Below are 21,859 nucleotides of genomic sequence, written 5' to 3'. Positions count from 1 at the left end.
TGGCAGCAGTGTGTACCATATAGAAAATATACTGCTGCTAATTAACAAGCCTCCTTCGACAGAATTTTCCAAATTTATGTCCTGTAGAAGATAAGGGCAGTAGATGCATGTGAACACCACCACCTACAATTTCTCCTCCAAGTTACTCGTCATTTTAACTTGGAAATATATCACTGCACCTTCACTGTCACTGGGTCAAATCCTGAAACTCTCTTTCTAACAGGACTATTCTGCACCTACATCACAAGGACTTCTGTGGTTCAAGAAGTCTCGCTACTGCCTTCTCAAGGGTAATTAGGGATGCGCAGTAAATGCTGGCCTTGCCAACTGCGCTTACACATTCCATGCATGAATAAAACAAAGTGTCAGTTTATTGACACCACAGTAAGCAGTTGATGAGATCAGAAGCTCCAACCTGCCTTGTATGGTTCCTAACTGATGCCTTGGAGAGACATCACCTGCACTACGACTTTCCCCACCTGCATTCCTGATATCGTTCACGATCTGTTGGGAGAGAGATCCATTGTAAAACACATCAGCTCCTTCGTCTGCCAGAATCTGATAGGTTTCAGCTAATTTTGGAAATTTGATGATTTCATTTTCCTGGAGTATTTTGCCATCGGAATTACAAAATATTTCACTGTTGAGAGAAAGACAAGATGTTCAGTAGCTCTATTTGTAACGTACTTCCAAACATTTTCAGTTTTACATCATAGCAAAAAATAACTGGATATTACTTTCCTTTCTCCTTCAGGCATGTGTACAGAAACATATTATTTTTCCACCCCCTTTTTTCTTGAGTTACTAACCAATTCATTCCATGCAATGGTACCAAAATTTTCATAGAGACCAATAACTTTTAAAAAGAAATTGGAACTTCCAGTAAATAGCTGAATGGATGACATAACAAGATTTCATGTTTTAAGACAATTACTGTAAGAAACAGACTAAAAGCACTATTGACTAAATACTATTTTTGTAGGCAACTTATACTTTAAACTACAGAACAAAACTTTTAACAGAACCGAGAAAACCCACTATCAAGTGTTACACTGTCCTTTAAGTAGACATCCTCTGTGGACTGTATTGCAGGGCTCCATCAGACCGGTCCAGGCACCGGAGCCTTGATGGTTTGCTCCACCAAGGTACGAGCTTCGTTATACCATTGCTGTGCTGCAGTCTGAGGCCGCTGCATGGATGTCATCGGCCTCGTCCTCTATGGGTAGCCCTTGTCCCCAAGGAGTCATCCCTGCAGCCGCTTTGGATCCTGGACTACATCAGCGATCTGTGACTGACTGAGAATTTAAGACTCATGGACACTCCCTGGGAACCGAGTACAAACCTTCAGGATGCATTTGTGGTGGTCACACACCAGCTGCACATTCAGCGAATGGAAGTCCTTGTGGTTGACATAATTGACCATGTGTTGCTATGGAGATCTGAGCACCACGTGAGCGCAGTCGATGGCACCCTGCACCTGTGGGAAACCTGAGATCCGGGCAAATCCAATCACTCTTACATCCTGGCTGTCCTGGTCCCGGTGAAATGTACAAAGTTGTGTGCCCTCGTGAAGATGGCATCCGTGACCACATGGATGCATTTGTGGGTGAAGGCTTGTGATATCCCACAGAAGTCACCTGTGGAGCCCTGAATAAGCCAACGGTGTAGAAACAGAGCGCCGTGGTCACTTTCATGGCCACAGGCAGTGGATGCCTTCCATGTCCCCATGGCGTCAGATCCTGCAGCAGCTGGCAGATGTGATCGACCAGTTCCCTAGACATGTGCAGACTGGTTCTCAGTCACCTGCAGGAATGAAAGGTGGCATCTACAGACCCTGGGTCTAGCTAGGCGCGGAACAGCAACGGCTCTGTGACCCTTCAGAGGCATGTGCAGGAGGCCTAGCCACTCCTTCTTCCTGAGGGTGCTGCTCCTCCCTCTGCACAGCCAGGTGTTTCTGTTGCTCTCTTCTCCTTCGTCTTCACTCTCCATACGCCACGAGGCATACAGCTAGTTCACCAGGTGCCATACTCCTGATGGACTCCTCCTGCAATTTGAAAGAGAGATACGCGGATTATCTTGGGTGCTCTAAGCACTTCTCCTGGTTAAGTCTGAAGGCCCCTTAACGCATCCCGGAGGATGCTGGCCACCACTTGGATGGCCAGAGTTTAGAGCGCTGCATGGCTGCCTGAGACCCCACCCACCTCCGCCCCATTCCACCTGACCGATTTGCAGCAGCTTTGCCCATTGGTCTGCATGCTGTGCTCTCAGCTCAGGCGCAGGCATTCTCCTAACCCGCACTGCAAGGCTGCACTGTTAGCTTGACCATGGGGGAGACTGGTTGAAACTGTGATTTGGACATTGCAAGGGGCTGTGAGTGCCTCCACCAGTGACTGCTCTATGGCCAGCTTTAGCAAAGAGATTGTAGAACGTGCGCGCAGTTCTCCAACTGTTCTGCTGTTCACTAAATTGTTCATTAGTTTGCAGTCTGTGCCCGAGGCGTGAAAAACTCTGGAGCACTTGGTGGCAATTTCATGCCTCTGGGATGCTTGAGTGGGCAGATAAGCTAGAGACCCAACTCCAAGCTTATCAATGTGGCTGCGCCTGAACTGTCTGAGCTGCGGAGGAATGCTCACTTTATATAAGGTTTCCCTAATGCGTGGCTGCTTCCCTCCCCCCACCCCGCACATGCTCGTGCACTACCATTAACCACAGTGTAGCCCTTGCACCCCCCAACTCGTCTCAGCTGCAGTGCAGCCCTTGCCCCCCCCACTCTCCTCTACCACAGTGCAGCCCTTGTTTCCCCCCCAACTCACCTCAACCACAACTTAGCCCTTGCCCATATTCCCCCAGTGCTCCTCAACCTTGAAGTCCAACAGGCGACCCTCGCAACGTTACTGTGCACTCACCTCCAAGTTCCCCTCGAAGTGCAGCCTGCCCAGTGAACATCTTATATATGCTGTTGTGTAACATGTTGCCGTGCAATCATGACAACGTGCTTGGATGGTCTAGCACGAGGGATGATTCCGGTGTGATGGGCTTATAATGATCTGCAGACGTATGAGAATGAGGTTCCCGACAGCCGAAGATGGGAAGCACGGCCCACCATTGATGGGCAGAGCAGAGGATTGCAAACTGGTTTCACGACATCATGAAACCAATTTTTGGCCTTATTGCCATATTGTCCGCTCACACCGCCGAACATGCCCGATGTCAGCAGACATGGAAAATTACACCCGTTAACTCTGTTTCTTTCCCCACAGATGCTGCCAGACCTGCTGAGTTTTTCTAGCACTTTCTATTTTTATACCAGTAAAACAGTTTGGATCCCCTTTAATCTCCAATAGTGAAACACTAGGCTTCCTGTCAGGCGGACTTCAGAACAAGTCATATGACCCCCTTCCTTTCACCTTAAATTAAAGACACGGTCCCAAAACATAACAATCTTATACACCTCATAATTGTAACAATAGTTCCAAGGATGATTTTTTAGAGATGCACCTATACAGCTTTGGCAGATCATTTAGCTATGACCGGTGTTAGACTCAAACAGAATTTGCCCTCAACTGATTCTAACACACACATTTTCCAGAAAGTGTCAATGGATATCTGTTATATTCCAGAAAGCCAGGAAGTGAAGGATAGAACTGGAGTTAATCTTTACACATTTTTAAAAGCTTTTATTTACAGAGATACAAACTACAAATATGCATCTCCTTATCCAACCACCACAGTTCTCAGTCTGCTCCTATTTTATAGCATCACAAGTGAATCCCCAGTGAATGCACATCACCCCATATAATTAAACAAACATTAAATATTCAACGATAACAATCAGGGGCAAGAAACCAAAAACAATTGCAGGTATGCTGTCATTACCCTGGTCCATCAGCACAAGCTATGGAACAGGAAAGTGGAACTGAGACCACAACTAGATCAACCATGATCTTATTGAATGGTGGAGCAGGCTCAAAGGGCCAAATGGCCTACTCCTATTTCTATGTTCCTCTAGAGCAGTTGAAATTCCCCAACATAATTTGTTTTTACTAATTTCATTAGTTTGTTTGCATATTACTTTCACCACCTACCTTCCACAATAAGTTTGTCAATCAATTATCCATATTAATGTATTGATCCTTTATTATTATTTATCTCAATTCACATAGATTCTAATTCTGTCTTACTAATGGATGGGTGGCTTTTTACTACTGCCGTAATGTTATTTCTGTAAACTGACATTCCAAACAACTCAACAGAAATGGATAAAAACAATTTGCAAATGAAATTCAAAATAGACAAGTGAGGTATTACATTTTGGTAAGAAAAATAAGGAGGTCACATGTCACATGGAAATTCAAAGGAGAAAGGGGATCTGAGAATATAAATCATTAAGATTAACAATCGCTATATAAAAGTAGACCAAGCTTGTGAAGAAGTCATCAAAAAGCAGAATACTCTGGATGCTGGAAATCTGAAATAAAAACAGAAAATGCTGGAAAAAGCTCAGCAGGTTAGGCAACATCTGTGTAGAGAGAGAAACATAGTTAACATTTCAGGTCGGTGACTTTTCATCAGAACTGGGAAAAGTTGAGATGTAATAGGCTTAGAGCAAGGGGTGGTTGGGACAAGGACACAGGAAAGTCTGTGATAGGGTGGAAGACAGGAGAGGTTGAATGACAGAAGAGTTATTCTTCCAGGGCCAAAGGAAATGGTGATGGGGAAAGAAACAAAATATATGCCAAGAGCAGGTGTGCTGCTGACTGAAAAAAAAAACAAAACAAGGAAAGAAAAGGAAACAAAATGGGTGTTTCAACATGCTTATTAGATGTCTGGGCTCTCAGCTAAACCTCATTATGTATGCTTGACTGACAGCAATTAATGTACAAGAACAACTGCTCCCCAGAGGAAACATTATTTGATTGACACCTCAGGTTCTCTGATCTCTGCTATCATTTTCACAATATTTGTTTACACAAGTTAAATGGTTTCAAGGGTTTGTGCCTTGTGGTTTTTAATACTTTAAAGGGCCTGGATGATTGATACTTTTATTAGCTTGCAGTGAAGACTTTTTTTCAAACTTGGAAGAAAGTGATGAATGGATTTCTTTCTTTCAAAGCTTTTTTTTTTACACATCCACCACACACTATAGGGTTCATTGGTTCCAGAAAGTGTACAGTGTGGCAATGGACATGGAAGTACCATAGCTTGGCATAGGGGGCATGGGAGCCATAGAATTTGGGTAGGGGGCATGAATTGGCATGGATGGGGCATGGGGAGTGTTTGGAGAGTGAGGAGGGGTGAGGTATGGGAGGATGGGAGCAGGATGTATTTCTAAAGAGATAGTAATGAATAAAAGACATGTTATGCAAAACTTGTATCAAATCTCATTGAAGTACACTTGGATTAAAATTTATGGAAACCCTTGGAAACAGACTGGCAAGCAGGGAAGGGAGGTAATACAATCAGGTAGAATGGTGGAGAACACTGTCCCTGTCACCTACCCACCTCCACCGGTATTTTACCAGCAGCAGGGTATTGGTCGGACGGCCCGCCCGCTCCTTAAGTGGCCAATTAATGTCCACAGAAAGGTACCTTTCAGCCGCCTCTGGTATTTTACCAGTGGTCTGGATGTGCCACACTATGTGACAAGGTCGCTAGGTATACCCTGGTGGCCAGCTTGTGAGCTTGGGCCCTCCAGATTGGACAGTTTGTGCCTCACACACAAGAAATAGGAACAGAGTAAACCAACAGCCTTTTGAGCTAGCTCTGTCATTCAATATGATCATGGCTGATCTTGGGCTTCAACTCCACTTTCCCATCTGCTCCCCATATCCCTTGATTCCCTGAGAAACCAAAAAGCTGTCTATCCCAGCCTTAAATATATTCAATGGTGGAGTAACCACAACCTCTGGAGTAAAGAATTCCAAAGATTCACAACCCTTTGAGTGAAGTAATAACTCCTCATCTCAGCCCTAAATGATTGGCCTCTTATTCTAAGACTGCTCCCCCTTGTTTTACATCCCTAACCAGCAGAGACAATCTCTTAGCATCTACCTTATCAAGCCTCATCAGAATCTTATATGTTTCAGTGAGATCGCCACTGATTCTTCTAAACTCCAGAGAATATAGGCCCAGTTTAATGAGCCTTGCGTCATAGGACAACTCTCTAATCCCAGAGATTTAATAAATCTGGAATTGAAAGCTAGGCTTGGTAATTGTGACCATGAAACCATTGTCAATTGTTGTAAAAACCCATCTGGTTCACTAATGCCCTTTAGTGAAAGAAATCTGCTGTCCTTACCTGGTCTGGCCTACATGTGACTCCAGATCCACAGCAATGTGGTTGACTCTTAAGTGCCCTCTAAAATAGCCTAGTAAGCCACTCAGTTGTATAAAACTGCTATGAAGTCTAAAAGAAATGAAACCAGACGGACCACCCTGCATTGACCTAGGCACCGGAAATGACAAAGGCACACCCAGCCCAGTTGACCCTGCAAAGTTGTCCTTACTAAAATCTGGGGGCTTGTGCCAAAATTGGAAGAGCTGTCCAACAGACTAGTTAAGCAACAGCTTGACATGGTCATGCTCATCGAATTGTACTTTACATGCAATGGGCAGGATTTTCCAGCCCCACCCAGTGGCAGGATCTTCTGGTCCCACCAAAGTCAATGGACGTATAGCTGGCTCACTGCATCCGCCGTGGTGGGACCCACTGTGCCAGTGTTGAGAATCCCAACCAATGTTTCTTTCAATAGCACCTTCCAAACCCACAACCTCTATCACCTAGAAGGACAAGAGCAGCAAATGCATGGGAACACCACTGTCTGCAAGCTCCCCTCTGAGCCACACACCATCATGACTTGGAAATATATCACTGTTCCTTCACTGTTGCTGGATCAAAATCCTCGAACTCTATTTCTAACAGCACTCTGGATGTACCTGCACCACATGGATTGCGGAAGTTTAAGAAGGTGGCTCAATGCCACCTTCTCAAGGACAATTAGGAATAGGCAATAAATGTTGGCCTAGCCAGCGATGCCCACATCCCATGAAAGAATCAAAGAAAATGAGTAAACTTTCACTATACCACTTTCAATTATATTCTTTCTTAAATATGGAGATCAAAACTGCACACAGTATTCCAGATGTGGTCTCACCAAAGCCCTATTCAATTATAACAAAATTTCTTTATCCCTCTACTGAAATTCCCATACAATAAAGGCCAAGGAGACATTTGCCTTCCTAATTGCCTGCTGTACCTGCATGCTCCCTTTCTGTGTTCGTTGTATGAACACATCTCTCTGAACATCAACATTTACAAGTTTTGCACCTTTCAAAAAAATTCTGCTCTTTTATTGTTATGATCAAAGTGAATAACTTCCATCTGCGACCTTGTTGCCCAGTCACTTAATCTGACTTAACCTCTTTGCACTCTTTCTGTGTCCTCCACCTGGTTTTGTATCATCAGCAAACTTTGATAAATTATTCTCCGTCTCTTCGTCTAAGTCATTAATATAGATTGTAAATAGGTGAGGCCCCAGGCCTGATCCTTTTGGCACTCGGCTAGTCATAGCCTGTCAAATTCAAATTGCATTGTTTATGCCCACTCTTTGCTTCCTGTCCATTAACCAGCCCTCTATCCATGCTAAAATATTACCCCCAACGCTATGAGCCCTTATCTTGCTGATTAATCTTTTGTGTGGTACCTTGTCGAAGGCCTTTACGAAATCCAAATGTACTACATCTACTGGTTCCCCTTTAACTGCCTACCAATTACATTCTCAAAAACCTCTAATGAATTTGTCAAACAGGAGTTCTCTTTTATGAAACCATGTTGATTTGTTCTAATCAAACTATACTTTTCTAAGTGCATTGTTAAGACTTCCTTAATAATAGATTCCAGCATTTTCCCAATGACTGATGGTAAGCTTACTGACCTGTAGTTCACTGTTTTCGCTGTCCCACCTTTCTTGAAAAGTGGTGTTACATCTGCCAACTTCTAATCTGATGGGACCATTCCCAAATATAAGGAATTTTGGAAAATCATAGCTAGCACATCCACTATCTCTGCAGTTATCTCTTATAGAGCACTAAGGTGTAGGCCATCAGGTCGCAAGGATTTGTTAGATTTTAGTCCCTTAAGTTTTTCCAATACTGTTTTCCTGCTGATATTAATTATCTTAATTTCCTCTTTCTTATTAGAACCATAAAACCATAGAACCATAGAAAAGTTACAGCACAGAAGGAGGCTATTCGGCCCATCTTGTCCACGTCAACCCGAGGACACCCAGGTGCCCTTTCTAATCCCACCTTCCTGCACCCGGCCCATAGCCCTGCAGCTTACAGCACTTTAGGTGCAGATCCAGATACTTTTTAAAAGAGTTTAAAGTTTCTGCCTCTACCACCAACTTGCGCAGCGAATTCCAGACACCTACTACCCTCTGCGTAAAAAAGTTCTTCCTCATGTCCCCCCTACACCTTCTGCCACTTATCTTGAATCTATGTCCCCTGGTTCTAGAATTCTCCATCAAGGGAAACAATTTTATCCTGTCCACTCTATCTATTCCCCTCATAATTTTGTACACCTCAATCAAGTCACCTCTCATCCTTCTTTGTTCTAAAGAAAATAACCCCAACTATCCAATCTCTCCTTGTAGCTACACTTTTCTAACCCTGGCAACATTCTTGTAAACCTCCTCTGCACTCTCTCCAGAGCTATTACATCCTTCCTGTAATGTGGTGACCAGAACTGCACACAATACTCCAGTTGTGGCCTCACCAGTGTTTTATACAATTCCAACATTATATCCTTACTTTTATATTCCATACCTCTGCCATTGAAGGAGAGCATTCCATATGCCTTCTTTACAACTTTGTCTACTTGAACTGCTGCCTTCAGGGACCTGTGTACTTGTATGCCAAGATCTCTCACTTCATCTACCCCTCTTAGCATATTCCCATTTATTTTGTAATCCCTATAACTGTTTGACCTCCCTAAATGTATGACCTCACGCTTCTCTATGTTAAAATCCATCTGCCACTTTACCGCCCACTCCACCAACCCATCTATCTCGTTTTGGAGATTATGGCTATCCTCTACACTATCCACTACTCGGCCGAGGTTACGTCTATTTCTGGTCTGGAACTGATGTCTTGTACTGCGAAGACAGACATGAAATATTTGTTCAATGCCTCTGTCATTTCCTCATTCCCCATAATGATTTCGCCTGTCCCTGCTTCTAAGGTACCAATGTTTACTTCAGCTACTCTCTTCCTTTTTATGTATTTGTAAAAGCTCTTACAATCTGTTTTTATATACCGGGCTAGTTTACTCTCATGTTCTATTTATTCCCTTTTTATCAACATTTTGGTGGCACTTTGTTAGTTTCTAAAACACTTCCAATCCTCATACTTGCTACTGTCCTGTGCAACTTTATAAGCCTCTTCATTTGGGTCTAATACTATCCTTAAATTCCTGAGTGAGCCATGGATGGGTCATTCTTGCTGATATTTTGTTTTTTAATGGAATGTATTTTTGTTAAACATCTTGAATTGTTTCTTTAAATGCTTCCCACAGTTTATTTACCACTATAACTTTTAGTTTATTTATCCAATTGCCTTAGCCAGTTCTCCTCTTATACCTTGGCTTTGGCTTTGTTTAAATTTAAGATTCTTGTTTGTGATTGAAGTATGTCAGTTTCAAACTTAACATGGGCCCCAATGGTATAATGATCTTTTACCATGCCATTATTAATTAACCCTGCCTCATTTGTCAATACTAGATTGAAGATAGCTTTATCTCTAGTCGGTTCTACATAGTTAGTTCTACAATGTATTCCTCCAGGAAACTGTCACAAAAGCATTCTACAAATTCATCTTCTACAGCACCCTTGCTCTTTGATTGTCCCAGTCTATATGAAGATCACGGAGGCCCCCACCAGCAAAAAGGGCCTCCCTTGCTCCCCCACCCCAACCCCGAGCCCTTTACCCCTCCGCTCCTCACTGGGCCTTGCCTGAACTCCAGGCCTCCAATATTGGCTGGGTCTGGGGCTGGGTGCAGCTCCAGCACTGTCCATTGCTTCCTGTGGCAGTGAATTGGCCAGCAGCTTTTGGAAGAGAAACGTCCTCGCTCTTAGATGAAGAAGTCACAACGTCAGGTAACTAATTGTCATAGCCATGCAAAATAGTGTTGTGGCATCCTGAGCTGGGGGAGCGGGGCTTACTCTTGACTTTCCAGCTTCTGGTGTGGCCACAGCCTCCTGTTAAACCCTGGCCTTGGTGTGTAGTGTATAGTTTTGATTCCATACCATAAAACAGCTATAGAGGCACTGGAGAGGGTGCAAAAAAATTTAGAAGGATAATACCAGAAATGTGTTATATTTATCCAGAAAGGATGAACAGGCTGGGTCTCTTATCTTGAAGGGATGACCAAATGGAGGTCTTTAAAATTATGAGAGTTTGAGTAGACAGAGAGAGAGAGAGTGTTTCCAATTGCGGGGAAGAGGTGCATAGTACAGATAGATTTAAGGGGAGGCTATGTTTGCAAATGAAGGAGAAGGGAGTAAAGGGTTATTCTGATTGATAGTTGAGAAAGGATGGGAGAACACACAAGTGAAGCATAAATACCAGAATGGACTGGCTGGACTGCATGGCCTGTTTCTGTTCTGAATGTTCTCTGGGCAGAATTTTGCCCTTGGCGGAGATGCTCAGCAGGGGCGATCAGGGGCGGTCAGGAAGCCAACCGCTGCCCACACCACGATTTCACACTGGTAAGCCAATTAAGGCCGCCTAGCGTGAAATGTGAGCGGCAACGCTGAACGCTACCTGTGTAGGCAGAGGGAAGAGGGCGAGTGTGCCAAACACGATCTTCACGCACACATGAGAGTGAGTGCTGCATAATCTCCCTGAGGCACAGAGCTGTCTCAGGGAGATGCAGAGATATGAAAATAATAATTTAAAAAGTAAAAATGTAATGAAACATGTCCTCTCATGTGATAAAATAATTTTATTATTATTTGCTTTCGGAAACCTCATCCCGCCTGTGGATGAGGTTTCCAAAAAAATACAAAGGCCGTTTGGCCTTTTCACCTGCTGGACGGGCAACGAAAAATTAATTGAATTGATTATTTCATGGCCTTAACAGGCCATTTAATTGTCGGCGGGCACGCTGCTGACTCTGGCGCACTCCCACCGACCGACCTACCGGACAACTGTGTGTTGACGTTGGCACGCTCGGCCGATGTCAATACGCGTCATTTCATGCTTGAGCGGGTCGGGCCATATTCTGCCCATATTCTTTGTAAATTCATCTCATGGGTATGAAATATTGTCCAAAAAATACTCAGCAGATAATTTCAAGAGTGAAAAGTCCAGTTTTACAATTCATGTCAAGTCCCAGTATGCAATGAATGTTATTCTCAGCTGAGAGCCACGTTTCTCTATCTTACCATAAAGATTGGTCTTTCTCAATGTCTTCCTTACGTTCCTTTATAGCCTCTGCAAGCGCTCTTCTAATGGGGAATCCCTCTTTGGCAAGTTTGATGCTTGGCTCAAACAACCGTTTCCACGGTAACCGTCCATGCCGTTGATGTGCCAGTTGGTATCCTCGGATTTCACCAGGAACTGCTATGGACAATCCTCCTGTGGGTAGGTACAAAAATAAATAACAAACTAGTTTCTAAAATTAAAACCCTTCCATTTCAGCGCACTCGTTTACAAGAGTTATCTGGTCCTGTTTACCTCACCAAGTAATGATTAGACTGAAGGAAGAACTTGCTTATTATACATAGCTAAGATGCTTCAAATGAATCAGAGATTCTGCCTTGACATCAACTCTTGCTGCTTCTGCCAAACAATGTGCATTGAGATGATTCTCCTTCCAGTTTTCTCCCTTTACCATTTGTCATGAACTTTTGCATATTTATCTGAGCTGTTGGAACAATGGAACAACTGGAACAATGCAGGAAAAATTATCCAACTGTGGCTAACAAGAGAAGGTAAGGATTATATTCGATCGAAGGAAGAGGCCTGTAAAGTTGCCAGAAAAAGTAAACCTGAGTATAGGGAGCATTTTAGAATTCAGCAAAGGGGAATCAAGAAACTTACAAAGAAATAGAACGTTGAATATGAAAGTAACCTAGTGAGAAACATAAAAATGGACTGTAAAAATTTCTATAGATATGTGGAAAAGGAAAGATTAAAGAAGGTGCTGATAGTGGCATAAAGGTAAGATAGCAGAAGGTGTTAATAGCAGAACAAGGGTCAGCAGTCTGTGAAAGCAAAACATAAAAACAAGTGACAGGTGGCCCTGCGGGAAGAGGTGGGGTTTTGGGAAAAAGGATGAAAAAAAGAACAAATAAATAAATAAATAAATTTAAACAATAAAAATAAATAAATAAAAATGGGATTAAAAGAGGTCAAGATGGAGGAGTGAATTCATGGTCTGAAGTTGTTGAACTCAATGTTAAGCCTGGAAGGCTGTAAAGTGCCTAATCGGAAGGTGAGGTGCTGTTCCTCCAGTTTGCATTGAGCTTCGCTGGAACATTGCAGCAGGCCAAGGACAGACATGTGGGCATGAGAGCAGGGTGGTTTGTTGAAATGGCAAGTGACAGGAAACTCTGGGTCATGCTTACAGACTGAGCCAAGGTGTTCCACAAAGCAGTCACCCAGTCTGCGTTTAGTCTCCCCAATGTAGAGGAGACCGCATTGGGAGTACCGAATAGGCCAAATTGAAGGAGGTGCAAATGGAGCACTGCTTCACCTGAAAGGAGTGTTTGGGCCCTTGGTCTGTGAGGAGGGAGGAGGTAAAGGGGCAGGTGTTGCATCTTCTGCGATTGCATGGGAAGGTGCCGTGGGAAGGGGATGAGGAGTTGGGGGTGATGGAGGAGTGGACCAGGGTGTCACGGAAGGAACGGTCCCGATGAAATGCAGATGGTGGGGGGGGGTGAATGGAAGATGTGTTTGGTGGTGACATCATGCTGAAGGTGGCGAATGATGATCCTTTGAATGCGGAGGCTGGTGGGGTGAAAAGTGAGGAAAAGGAGGACCCTATCATGGTTCTGGGAGGGAGGGGAAAGGGTGAATGCAGAATTGTGGGAGATGGGTGGGACATGGTTCAGGGCCCTGTCAACCACAGCAGGGGGAACCTCAGTTAAGGAAGAAGGAAGACATGTCAGAAGTGCCGTTTTGGAAAGTGGCGTCATCGGAACAGATGCGACGGAGGCGAAGGAACTGAGAGAATGGGATGGAGTCCTTACAGGAAGCGGGGTGTGAGGAGCTGTAGTCGAGGTAGCTGTGGGAGTCAGTCGGCTTGTAATGAATATTGGTGGACAGTCTATCGCCAGAAATTGAGACAGAGAGGTCAAGCAAGGAAAGGGAAGTATCGGAGATGGTCCATGTGAAGGTGAGAGAGGGGAGGAAATTAGGAGCAAAATCGATAAATTTTTCCAGGTCTAAACGAGAGCATGAAGCAGCACAAATACAGTCATCAATGTACCGAAAGAAGAGTTGTGGGAGGGGGGCTGAGTAGGACTAGAACATGGAATGTTTCACATACCCCGCAAAAAGACAGGCATAACTGGGGCCCATGTGGGTACCTACAGCAACACCTTTTATTTGGAGGAAGTGAGACAAGTTAAAGGAGAAACTAAGATAAAAGCAAAATACTGCGGATGCTGGAAATCTAGAACCAAAACAGAAATACCTGGAAAAACTCAGCAGGTCTGACAGAATCTGCGGAGAGGGATACAGTTGACGTTTCGAGTCTGTATGACCCTTCATCAGAACTAAAAAATATAGAAATGAGATGAAATATAAGCGGGTAGAGGGGGGTGGGGGGGACAAGTAGAGCTTGATAGGTGGAGGCCAAGAAGAGACTGCCAAAGATGTCATAGACAAAAGGACAAAGGAGTATTGACGGTGGTGATATTATCTAAAAGATATGTTAATGGGGACATTAAGGGTAACAAGCAGGACAAGCTAGTGGCAGATGGCCCTAGTGCGGGTGGGATGGGGAGAAGGGATCGTAATGGGCTAAAAGGTGGAGATGAAACAATAGATCGAAATAAATTTAAAAATAGGTGGAAAAAGAAAAATATATTTGTAAAAAAAAAATTATAAATTATTGGAAACAGGGGCATCAGAAAGGGGGTAGGGATGGACGAGAGAGTTCATGATCTGAAATTGTTGAACTCAATATTCAGTCCGGAAGACTGTAAAGTGCCTAGTCGGAATATGAGGTGCTGTTCCTCCAGTTTGCGTTGAGCTTCACTGGAACATTGTAGCAGGCCAACGACGGACATGTGGGCATGAGAGCAGGGTGGTGTGTTGAAATGGCAAGCGACAGGGAGGTCTGGGTCATGCTTGCGGACAAACCAAAGGTGTTCCGCAAAGCGGTCACCCAATCTGCGTTTGGTCTCTCCAATGTCCAAACCTCATCTTCCGACTAGGCACTTTACAGTCTTCCGGACTTAATATTGAGTTCAACAATTTCAGATTATGAACTCTTTCCTCCATCCCCACCCCCTTTCCAATCCCCCTTTTTCCAATAACTTATAATTTATTTTTTTTACAAATATATTTTTCTTTTCCCACCTTTTAAAAAATTTATTTCGATCTATTGTTTCATATCTACCTTTTAGCCCATTTCAATCCCTTACCCCCACCCCACCCCCACTAGGGCCATCTGCTACTAGCTTGTCCTGCTTGTTACCCTTAATGTTCCCATTAGCTCATCCTTCAGATAATATCACCACCGTCAACACCCCTTTGTCCTTTTGTCTATGACATCTTTGGCAGCCTCTTCTTGGCCTCCACCTATCACTGGCCCCCTATCGAGCTCTACCTGTCCCTCCCACCCCCCTCTACCAGCTTATATTTCATCTCATTTCAATATTTTTTAGTTCTGATGAAGGGTCATACAGACTCGAAATGTCAACTGTATCCCTCTCCGCAGATGCTGTCAGACCTACTGAGTTTTTCCAGGTATTTATGTTTTTGTTAAAGGAGAAACTATTCAGTGAGAGAACAAGTTCAGCCAGGCAGAGGAGAGTGGTGGTGGATGGGGATTGTTCAGGCCTCTGTTCAAGGAAGAAGTGGAGAGCCCTCAGACCATCCTGGTGGGGGATGGAGGTGTAGAGGGATTGGATGTCCAAGGTAAAGAGGAGGTGGTTGGGGTCAGGAAATTGGAAATTGTTGATATGACATAGGGCATCAGAGGAATCACAAATGTAGATGGGAAGAGGCTGGACAAGGGGAGAGAGAATGGAGTGAAGATAGGAAGAAATGAGTTCCGTGGGGCAGGAATAGGCTGACACAATGGGTCTACCGGGGCAGACTTGTTCCTGTTTACGAATTTTGGGTAGGAGGTAGAAGCGGGCTGTGCGGGTTTGGGAGACAATGAGGTTGGAAGCTGTGGAGGAAGACCTCCAGAGGAGATGAGGCCAATGGAAGTCCTGGAAACAGTGGCATGATGTTTGGCGGTGGGGTCATGGCCCAGGGGGAGGTAGGAAGAAGTGCCTGAGAGCTGGCGCTCAGCCTGTGCGAGGTAGAGGTCTGTACGCCAGACAACAACAACACCACCCTTGACAACAGGTTTGATAACAAAGCCAGAGTTTGACCTGAGGGGACGGAGTGCAGCAAGTTCAGAAGCAGACAGGTTGGAGTGGGCGAGAGGAGCAGAGAAATTAAGACATCCGATGTCACGTTGACAGTTCTCGATGAAAGATCAAGAGCAGTAAAAGGCCAGAGGGTGAGGTCCAGGTAGAGGGAGAATATTGCAGGTGGGTGAAAGGATCCATTGAACGGGGACAGGACTCCTGCCCAAAGAAGTGAGAATGGAGACGAAAGTGGTGGAACGGGTTCAGCATCATGCCAAGCCTGAAATTCATTGAGGCGAGGGCATAAGGGGATGAAACTGAGTCCTTTGCTGAGTACAGAACATTCAGCATCAGAGAGAGGAAGGTCAAACGGTATGGTGAATATGCTGCAAGAGCTGGGATTAGAAGACAGGATGGAGTCAGAGGGATAGGAAGAGGTGGAGAGTCCCGGATGGACGTTGGTATTAATAAGTTGTTGGAGCTTGCGATCCTTAAGGAAGAGAAAAAGTTTCTTGTTAAGGCGTCAGATGAGACGAAGGAATAAAATGAAACTGGGGATAAGGACAGCTTTGAGATAGGGTGAGTCAATGCTGCTAGAGAGAAAGGTCGATTGTGTACATATGACGGTGCATGACACAGAGTGGATCTTAGGATGTGGCAGTCCAAGAAACATTGTATGCCCCAGACATACCTGAATCCTGGGTGGATTCAAAACATGGGGATGGAACTTCACTTGGAATCCATGTGGAGTAATTTGGAGATGGAGACAGTCGCTGAGGAAGGAAATCTGGCTGTGAAAGCGAGTTTTGGTAAACACCAGGAGGGAAATGGAAAGCATTGAAGATGAACAGGGTGAAAGAGACAAGTGGAAATCCTGTCGGAGAGAAGAGCAGTACTTCTTCAAGGTAGGCATTCCTGGAAGAGAAGTGGCAGTGAATTAAACATTAAGATAAAAGCAAAATACTGAAACAACAAAAAATGTTGGAAAAACTCAGCAAGTCTGGCAGCACCTGTGGAGAGAAAAACAGAGGTAATGTTTCGAGTCTGTATGACTCTTCTTCAGAGCTAAAGAGAAGTAGAAGTATGATAGATTTTATACTGTTTGGAGCGGGGAGCAGGTGGAATGAAGTAGAAGGTCAGGGATAGGTGACAGCTAAGGAGAGATTGACAAAGATTTCATGGACACATGTCATTGACATCTTTGTCAATCTCTCCTGAGCTCCTACTTATCCCTGACCTTCTACCTCGTTCCGCCTTCCCCACCCCCTCCTAAATAGTATAAAATCCAAAAGAGTTTTTGTCTGTTTTCACAGAGGAAGATACAAAAAACCTCCCTGAAATATGAGAGAACCAAAGGATAGCGAGATTGAGGATCTGAAAGAATTGGTATTAGATAAAAAATAGTACTGGAGAAATTAATGGGACTGAACGTTGAAAAATCCCCTGGACCTGATGACCTACATCCCAGAGTGTTAAAAGAGGTGGCTCTCGAGATAATGGATGCATTGGTAGTCACCTTCTAAAATTCTACAGATTCTGGAACAGTTCTTGCAGATTGGATGGTAGCAAATATAACCTCACTATTTAAGAAAGGAATGTGAGAGAAAATGGGGAACTACAGGTCTGACATTAGTAGTAAGGAAAATACTAGAATCTCTTATAAAAGATGTGATAACTGGACATATAGGGCGGAATGGCCCAGGTTTCCAGAAGGTGCAGTAGCGGGTGGGAAAAAGGATGTTTTATCCACTGTTTTCGTGCCGTACTGTCCCATTCCTGGCGTGTCCCGCCTCATTAATTATGAATTCACGGGGAACATACTGGCTCGCTGGTAGGCAGGCTCTGATTTACATGCCACACCATGAGCTCAGCACTTCCTCACTCTGGGCACCATACTTAAATCACAATAGAGCGTAGCCTACTTCATGTCCAGACCAGGACTGCTCCAGGCGACAGATGGCCCAGAAAGCGATGAAGACAGCAGCCCCAAAATTTAGTGATGCCACTCTGGGGCACATGCTGGACACAGTGGAAGGCCATCGCAATGTTCTCTACCCCCACTCTTGCCGCAGGAGATCCACCAGAGTCATCAATCTGGCCTGGGAGGTGGTGTCAGCAGCAGTCAGTGTCATTGGAGCACAGGGGAGATCAGCCATCCAGTGTTGGAAGAGGATGAATGCTCTCATCCGTTCTGCCAGGATAAGTCAACCACCTCATCACTCTCAACTCACACTCTCACAAACCCATCACACATCCACAGGGATCTTACACCTCAAGGGACAACACCACTAACTCTCACACACACCCTCACATCTCCATCAGGCTCATATCCTCTGGAGCTTGTGACCTCATCCTGTCCATGGTTCTGCTCACCACACAAACATACCACACAGTGCCATGTGTCCTGCTCACACTCTTTCCACCTGCTTCCGTACAGGAGAAGCTGGCTCACAATAGCAAGGAGCGGTCCCATACCTGGGGTGGAGTGGCCCACATTAGACCCCTCACTCACTTTGTGGAGCGTGCCATTGTGCTCACTGGTGAGGGTGTGGACCGTGCCTGCAGTGACGGTGAGGTCAGCGGCGAATAGCCTCATGAGAATCCTGCACCACATCATCCCTCTCTCAATGCAAATGTGAGTGCTCTCCTTTCTGCATTTGACTCTGCTGCCATGCACTAATCATCTCTACTTTGGTTCACGGGAAGCTCTGCCAAGGGACCGACACCCTCAGCCAGCCAGTCCCTCAGCTCCATCCACATCCTCACCTCCAGCCAAGAGGGCACCTCCTCCATTGAAGAGCTGGAAATAAACAGCCTGGAAGATGCATCACAGCGTTTACCCACACCCTGCACCAGTGGAGAAACACACACCTCGGTGGAATCTAGATCCGAGTTACATGACGAGCCTCTGGATTCAGCCTTCCAAATCAATCGTGGAAGATCAGCAGAAGGTGGGGGAACATCACGCAGAGCTATTGGAAGGCCTCAACAGAGTGGCACGCGAGTTGGAGAGGTGCCAGTTGGAGAGGTGTGTCCGCCTGCTCTCTGATCAAGTGGTGCCCACATGTACGTGAATGGGGGTCTCCATGGGGAGGAAGGCTGACGCCTTGGAGACCCTGGTCCAGCAGAACGCGGAGGTGCATGCAGATCTGCACTCCATCACAGTATCCATGGGCAAGCTCCTGCAGTGGGAACGTAAGTAGGAAATAGGCATCTTGACATCCCCCCAGGGGCTCCTTCCCCCCAAGGTGTCAGGCTGGGCCCCTCGGGCACCCGAAGGGAGGTGGAGTGGCAACTGGACACCCCTGGGTCATCCACTCAGGAATCTCAGAGGCTGTCCATTCCATCTGAGTCCCTTTTGCCTGTGACATCCTCAACCTCATCCCCTGTCACTGCAGAGAGAGCAGCCAGCCCACAGGAGGACAGCCAAAGCAAGCCAGGGCCCTCAAGGCCTCAGTTTTCCAGATGACGCACTCCAAAGTCATCAGAGGCAACAGGGTCAACCATTGCACAGGCTGTCTCTATCCCTGCTGCGGATGTCAGGGCAGCACCTAGAAGAAGTGGTAGAAAAGTTAAGAAATTCTGATCACCAGTGGCTGCACGGGTGAAATACATTTTGTCACTTTATAATCTGAAAATATTTTCACTTTCATTGAATAATGTGTAATGGTGTCTTTCAGCTTCATTTACAGGCTTCGCGAGTCCTCCCCCTGCATTTCCCCCCCCCACCCCCCACCATTTGCAGTTCAGCTGCACACAGCCAAGACCACGAGTGTTTCTGGAGTGGGAAGTGTGTGTGTGTGTGTGTGTGTGCGCGTGCAGCAGGGCCTTTTGGAAATTCATGCAAGCATTCTCCCATGGACGCAGAGCCTCCCTTCTTCACACTCATCTCACTGTCTCGAGCATTTTCAGCTGCCTGCTGGGGTTCTCTTTCAATTATCCATTGAGCTGACCTGCATCTCCACCCACCCACTGATCTCACTCCCATGCAGCACCTGTGCACATGCAACACGAGACTCCGCTCACTTTCCATTTCAACAGCCATGGTAGTTGTTAAGTTTCTTCTCAGTTCCCTCATCCTTTCCCCACCCCCAGTCACCCATGTCCTTTCCCCCATTACTGTTGACACCCCGCCATCATCTTCCACCTCCCCACTTTCACCTACCATCTAGAACCCTTTTCTTTCCAGGATGTCCAGGTGAACGAGCACATTCCCCACCTTCCTGAGAATCCCACCCCCATCTACATTGATCCCCCTGACCTCTTCCTTCCCACCCCAAGTTCCGTCTCTGCCTTCGAGTCCCCTGTCAACCACACCCGCCATCCCTTCTACCTCTACCATTGTGCCCTCACCCTCCCACCCTTCCGGCTCACTCTACCTGCTCTCATACTCACCATTCCCTCCTACCATGTTCGCTCCCCAGGAGGCAGTCATTGACTCCAGACCCCTGACTTGCACATTCACCTGGACATCACTCCCCTCACTCCCTCCTCCATCCTTACTCCCTCCTCCACAATTAATCCCTCCTCACCATGGAATCCCGCCTCCCCCTGGACTCTTTCCTCCTCCTAGACTCCTTCCCCCCGCCATTGACGATGAAATGGAACCGATTTTTGGTCTTCCTGCCTTTTTTGTACCCCTCCACCCGCCATGCTGCCTGCTGCCAACTGGAGTGGAAAATCCCGGCCTTAGATGAAAGGGAAATCATGTTTGACAAACCTGTTAGACTTTTTTTGAGGATGTAACTGGTGGCATAGTAAAGGCAGAACCAGTGGATGTGGTGTATTTGGATTTTCAGAAGGCTTTTGATAAGGTTTCACACAAGAGGTTAGTAAGCAAAATTAGAGCACATAGGATTGGGGGGTAATATACTGACAAGTTTTGAGGATTGGTTAACGGATAGAAAGCGGTGAGTAAGAATAAACAGGTCCTTGTCATGCTGTGGACACCTTCGAGGGATTTTCCTCATGCCCCTAGCAGGAAACATCCTGATACACAGTCTCCTGAATCGTCTGCTTCGTGCAGCTGAAGAAATCCTCCCAGGCCTTCAGACATCATCTTTATTGTCAGACAAATCCAAGAAAAATGTTGAGAACAACAGCAGGAACTTTTCATGGCATTCATCAAGCTGACCAAAGCATTTGACTCAGTAAGTCGCAAAGCTCTGTGGATTGTGCTCCAAAGATTTGGATGTCCAAGAAACTTCATAACAATCTTGCAATTGTTTCATGATGATATGACTGCAGTTGTATTGAGTGTGAGATCTGAAACAGAAACTTTTAAAATCCAGACTAGTGTCAAGCAAGGCTGTGTGGTAGTCACCATACTATTTACAATCTATCGAACAGTGGCTATTCATCTCATCAAAGATCAACCGCCCTCTGATGTCAGTATTATATACCATCTAGAGGAAAAACTCTTCAACCTCGGGTATCTCCATGCCAAATCTAAATTGACCAATATAGATATACATAATCTACATTTTGCGGATGACTGCAGTGTCGTTGCACCAGATTTATAAGCCATTTGCGATCTCTTCAATTCTGCTTACAAGAGTCACGGCCTGTCCTTGAATGTTTCCAAGGCAAAACTCATATATCAGCCCAGACCTGGCCAGTCAAATATTCCACCTCCCATATGTTGAAGGAGAGACTCAGGAATATGTTGGACATTTCCCATACCTTGGCAGTTACCTTTCTCAAAAGGCTACAATTAACAAGGAGATCTAATACCTGCTGCACCAGCTCAGCCTTCTACATAGTATGGTAGCAAGTGTTTGATAACAAAGACCTCTGCAAGTCAGTAAAAGTCTTAATGTACAGAACAATTGATATCACCACGCTTCTGTACTGCAGTGAGTCCTGGACTGTGGATTAGTGACAAATAACAGCGCTTGAGAAATTCATCAGCAATGCCTCCGCTGCACCCTCCGGATTCAACGGGAGGACCGTCAAACAAATGCTAAGTGTTCTTCTTGAATCCAGCTCTACAAGCATTTTCGCAAAACCCCTCCAAAATCAACTTTGATGGATTGGTCACTGTATCCCAATGGCCAAAAATTGTCTACCCCACCAGGACCTATTCTCTCAACTCTGAAATGGCCAACGTTCTGGGGGAGGAGAAAGAAAACATTTCAAAGACAGTCGGAAGCTCTCCTTAAAGCACGGCAGCATTGACCTTAATAACGGGGGAGAGCTTTCTAACAATTTCTCAGAATGGCTACGCCTTGTCCATCAAGCTGCATCAGGCTTCGAGTCCTAATGCC

General features: G+C 45.4%; 1 protein-coding gene across 4 annotated transcripts in view; it reads right to left on the bottom strand.

The window, feature by feature from the left end:
* Nucleotides 1-21,859, bottom strand: part of LOC144687536 (glutathione hydrolase 1 proenzyme-like) — a 163,139-nt gene that overhangs the window by 84,066 nt on the left and 57,214 nt on the right. For all 4 annotated transcript variants that reach the window (XM_078553805.1, XM_078553808.1, XM_078553807.1 and 1 more), the window contains 2 exons: nucleotides 11,445-11,637; nucleotides 480-640 (listed from right to left, as the gene is read on the bottom strand). In XM_078553805.1, coding sequence (XP_078409931.1) covers nucleotides 480-640; nucleotides 11,445-11,637 — 354 coding nt within the window. The remainder of the gene's footprint in view (nucleotides 1-479; nucleotides 641-11,444; nucleotides 11,638-21,859) is intronic.

This window comes from Cetorhinus maximus, chromosome 12 (assembly GCF_964194155.1).
Source record: "Cetorhinus maximus chromosome 12, sCetMax3.hap1.1, whole genome shotgun sequence".
NCBI lineage: Eukaryota > Metazoa > Chordata > Chondrichthyes > Lamniformes > Cetorhinidae > Cetorhinus > Cetorhinus maximus.
This window is presented reverse-complemented; position numbering and strand designations above follow the sequence as displayed.